At 39.9% G+C, this 4,668-nt stretch overlaps 1 protein-coding gene across 1 annotated transcript; it reads right to left on the bottom strand.

The window, feature by feature from the left end:
- Window positions 1–487: 487 nt before the first annotated feature.
- LOC106563588 (diamine acetyltransferase 1) lies at window positions 488–2,495 on the bottom strand. The gene is made up of 6 exons (XM_014129305.3): window positions 2,201–2,495; window positions 1,972–2,023; window positions 1,782–1,865; window positions 1,073–1,174; window positions 902–942; window positions 488–745 (listed from the first exon to the last, which is right to left on the bottom strand). Exons 1-6 carry the CDS (start codon window positions 2,264–2,266, stop codon window positions 572–574), a joined length of 519 nt encoding a protein of 172 aa, XP_013984780.1. The 5' UTR covers window positions 2,267–2,495; the 3' UTR covers window positions 488–571.
- Between the last annotated feature and the right edge of the window lie 2,173 nt (window positions 2,496–4,668).

The raw sequence follows: 4,668 nt of genomic DNA, 5'->3' as shown, positions 1-4,668 counted from the left end.
CTTTGATGTAAATGTACTGTGTTTGTTGACCTAAAAATGTATCGTAGCTTTTAACATTGCTTTTTTACAGTAAAACTAAAAGCCACAAAAATACTGTAAAGGCACCCTAGGCATGTGTGAGGACAAATGGAGAAAAAAAAGAAAAAAAGTTTGAAAAGACATTTAAGAGCTCCATCCTTCCATAAACAAGCCCCCCACTTCTGAGCCAGACGTTATCATTGGTAGAAAAAAAACGGTGCTTTCGAAACTTAACCTATAGAAAACATGCCGAGTCCTCTGTTCCAGTACACAATCACATGACTAGCTGATGTCAGCATAGTTCTGGGGTTAAATGTGTAAGACACATTTCAGTTGACTAGGTATCCCCCTTTCCTTGATGAAGGAAGGTCACTCACAACCATTCAGACACAAGTAAATTAAACTTGATGACTTCTAGTTATAAAAAACCCAGATATATAACCAGTCCTGCATGAAGAACTTTAACAAATACTGTTTTTGTATTTAATGACACACATTTTTTTTTTAAATTGACAATGGAGAAGGCTTTGCCGTCAGTAATCATTTGCTGACTTCAGCGCTTCTTGGTAGAAATCTTAACCAGGTCATCCTTCTCAATCGCATAGAGTCGCCAGCCCTCCTCATCAGACAGGTCTGAGGCTCCACGGCGCTTGTAGAACTCTATGGACGGCTTGTTCCACTCTGCCACGATGAAGTGCATGCTACTGCAGCGAGTCTTAACTGCCGTCTGTTGACGAGGACAATAAAGTTAGACAGGGTCATCAAATAGCCTGAGACTGTTCCATAGGCTGGACTTATCTATATGATGTATAGGCTCAACTTTTTCATGTTTTGGAAAAGCAAACGTCTTTCCAGTGAAGTGATTGCAAAAAAGTAGACTTACCCCACTCAGAAGCTTCAGGATATCTGACCCAATACCATAACCTGAGAGAAAACAGGATCAAAGATTAGATTGATGTTGAAGCCCTGGATCCATGGACCCTGATTCAGTTTCCTTGCCTTCAATGTAAATAACACATATGTTAGGACAAGACTCAGAGTAGACAATACTTACCCCTGAACTCCTTCATCACATAGAAGTCCTCTAGGTAGAGCAGCTTTCCAATCCAGGGGTCATAGGTGAAGTAGTACATGGCAAACCCAATGACAGTGTATCCTAAAACAGCGAAAACATCCACATCAAAACCAGCACGGAAGCATGAGTAAAACTACTAGGACTTGATGCTAAACCCCACTGGGCTTATTGTGTATGATAATGGAGATTTTCTTGGTCAGCCAGGAAAATCTATGGGGCCTAGTTATGATATAACTAGGAGGTGTTTGAGAATTTATAAGTTGACATTCCAAACCACATCATGATTAATATCGGAGTCCATGCTTGGTAAGGTTGGTCCTTGAGATGCATCATGCTCTGCAAGGTTGTCCGAGTTGAAACTGGACTTCGAGTTATCCACACCAACACTGCACATTTTAAGTTTGGAATTTAAAGGGAAACGCCACTCAAACGCATATTGCATCATCCCAATGATGGCCGGTGACACTGCTTCTTGAACGTCCAATATCTTGAAAACGTGCCTGTTGACATGCAAAACTTGTTGGGACTATAAACATTGGACTAATGTAAAAAAATAAATAAAATAAAAAATAAAAGTTTGAGTGGATTTCCCCTTGAATAATTTAACCGTTGCAATATTTCTTACAAACGGTCATTGAAATGTGTGTGGTGTGAGAGAGCGTGGAAACAGAACTACAACATATTTTACCATCTGAGCTCTGATGATCCTCAGGGACTTCCGCGACGACGCAATGGTAGAACGGATGATCCCCAAAGCCGTCCTCAAGTAGTTCTAAAGTAAATTACATTTATGAAGACTTCGGATTTGTTTGGACATTTGGGGTTAACATTTCATATGGTCACAATAGGCCAAACAAACAGGCCTAAAAGTAGACTACCTTTCTCTGTCAAGATGACCTGCTCCTCCATTTCTTCAAATTTAGCAAGTTCCTGGAAATATAGGGCATACATTTAAAAAAAAAAAAATCCTTATAGTTAATAAAAGCATTGTTGTTAGTAAAATGTCACAAGAGAAATATGCCTCAAACTTTTATAACAGTGATTTGAGAAAGACTAGATACATTTCTACACAAATCCTTAAACACAGGGAATGGAACCTCCTTTTACCTTTATGAGTCGCAATATGTCTGACACGTCCTTGGGCTCAGCTTTCCGTAATATAAAGTTGCACATTTTCTTCTTTTACTCTTTTTTCCTTTTCTTACAAGTCCTCGGAATGTAAAAAGAAGCAAAATCTGTTTCTTCATCCGCTTCTCAGGAGTTCACCCCCCGCAATAGTGTAGGATTCCAGCTCGTGCGGAATTACATTCGCCTAGGTCGCAGGCAGCGCAATACCGTTCTAGAGCGCTTTACCCCTTTTTATACGCACTTCGCATGTCACAATCACATCCGGATGACTAAACGGTCGTCACTAGTTACCCCAACCACAAAGTCATTTCTAAAATGAATCTTCTTAAAATGTGATTTTAAACCTAACCTTAACCACACTGCGAACTTTGTGCCTAACCCTAACCTTAAATGAAGACAAAAAAGCTCAAATGTTGTTTTCATACATTTTTACGAGAAATCGCATTTAGAATTTGTGGCTGTGCTATCTAATGGAAATCAGCCTAAACGGGAAAATAGCCTAACAACGCAATAGGGTCTCTGCAGTCCATGACTCATTGGGTGTGTGCGTTCAGCAATGCCGCGTTCAAGAAACTCAGAAACGTGCATCTGCGACAGAGGAACACCAACGTTAGTGGTTTCCCAACAGCAAGGCTCAGATCAACATGGCAGTGCCAACAAACATTTATAAACAATCAGTTTTATTTACAAAATGTCGAAATAAACTTTTCTATACCCCCATATCACACAACTCAAACTGAAAACATGACCTGCGTACAATTGTTTCAGAGAGGTATCCCCTGTAACTTTTAGAATCACAGCAAAGTTGGTTCCTGTTTCAATCACATCAAAGAGTATATAGTATATTGACAAGATAGTTGAGTGACCGCTCCAACATTGAAAATACAAGTCCTCAAAAGATGGAAGGCAGGCGAGATCAGATGGGACCATTCTAGCAAATGAGAGGGCAGACATACTGTGAACAACAGGGACAACTAAGTAGTTTTTCTAAAATTTGCAGGAATGCCACGTACATCCACTCATATCAGTACATTTGTAAACAGCCTAAACATTGCAAACCTCTATTGGATCAAATAGGCCTATTGTAATTAGATTTGGGGGTAAATCCTCTAGCTTCGCCTCTTCCTTTCGGGTTATTTGAATCAGCTGTGTAGTGCTAGGGCAAAAAACTAAACGTGCAAGGGGGGGCAGGACCAAGTTCGGGAAACCCTGCACTAGCTGACCGTTGTCTGTATGGTGCAGTTGATGAGAAGCATTCGCAGCGACTTGAAGGCAACGTCATCAAATCTGCATGATCTTTGATCACATGGTTTTTGTAAAGTTCATTTTTATTCCCATAATGCAACACACTTTCAAAGGCGGTGACCATCGGACTAGACAAAATTGATCCGCTCGAACATGCCCATTCCCTTTCAGGACTTCTGCAGGCTGCTTAATGCTCATCTCTTGATGACAATGCATGTACAGTAGGCCTACATCTGTCCATGCATTTTAAAGACTCTCTAAAATAGGTTTAGGGTTAACTTTAATTCAGTCATGTTTGCCTAGACTACGTACTTGACTTTGTGTAATGGGTCCGTTTAAAAAAAAGTTATTGAAATCAGTGCACAATGACACACACACACACTTTTACTAGTATTGTAAATGGGTCATGTTTTATATAAAAAGGTAAGTGATAAATGCATGAAATGACCATCAAAGTTATGTAACCCATTTCTCGTCACATGGTGTACAGTATTTGCGTGACACCCACATCGCAAAAACAGGGTCTCACAATGCCTTGAAGCTGTCCCACATGCATACACATCTGTTTCACAGTACCATCAGAAACACATAGTCCATGTGTTTATGATGTATCACAAGGCTGAGAAGGGATGGTCAATCAAGGGACATAAAAACATATGTAGTTACGTGGTAGGCACATGTAGAGTAATTACATGTCAGTTGTAAGTACCATAACCCTGTATACCTACACTGTAATTACACAGTACCTGCCATTAACTTAATTGTAAATACATAGGCGTTTAGGCCATTTAAACGTGAATCACTGAGGTTAAGGGCCCTTCATCTCTTCTTTATGTCAACAAAATCTCCAATATTCTTAAGAAAAAAACACCTATTCTTGTCAAATAGGCCTGCAGTCTTAGCCAAACCTGTTGGCAGAAATATTCTACTGCCAGTCTGAGTTATGTGAAATCCCAGGATTTATTGGAAGTGTCAGTTAGACTTTTATAACGAAGTAATTTAAACTAGATAAGACAGTATTTAAAAAATGTTTATGGCTCAGTCCATGGCATTGCTCTGCAAAGCTTCACAGTAGTGACTCAGATGTACTACAATCTCCAGGGAAGCAGATGCTGGCATGATCCATGAACTTGTGACCTTAAACTGCCACGAAACTCTAAGTTTGGTTTCTCTTTGACTGGTCCTGCATGTGGTATTCTGAT

This window comes from Salmo salar, chromosome 11, assembly GCF_965601325.2.
Source record: "Salmo salar chromosome 11, fSalSal1, whole genome shotgun sequence".
NCBI classification, from domain to species: domain Eukaryota; kingdom Metazoa; phylum Chordata; class Actinopteri; order Salmoniformes; family Salmonidae; genus Salmo; species Salmo salar.
This window is presented reverse-complemented; position numbering and strand designations above follow the sequence as displayed.

Excerpts from the sequence above, each read along its gene's own strand:
- LOC106563588 (XM_014129305.3), bottom strand. The coding sequence starts at position 2,266 with ATGTGCAACTTTATATTACGGAAAGCTGAGCCCAAGGACGTGTCAGAC. Across the intron at positions 1,175-1,781 it reads GGATCATCAGAGCTCAGATG|GATACACTGTCATTGGGTTT; the intron begins GTAAAATATGTT and ends TCGCTGTTTTAG. Across the intron at positions 746-901 it reads TCCTGAAGCTTCTGAGTGGG|ACGGCAGTTAAGACTCGCTG; the intron begins GTAAGTCTACTT and ends CCTCGTCAACAG.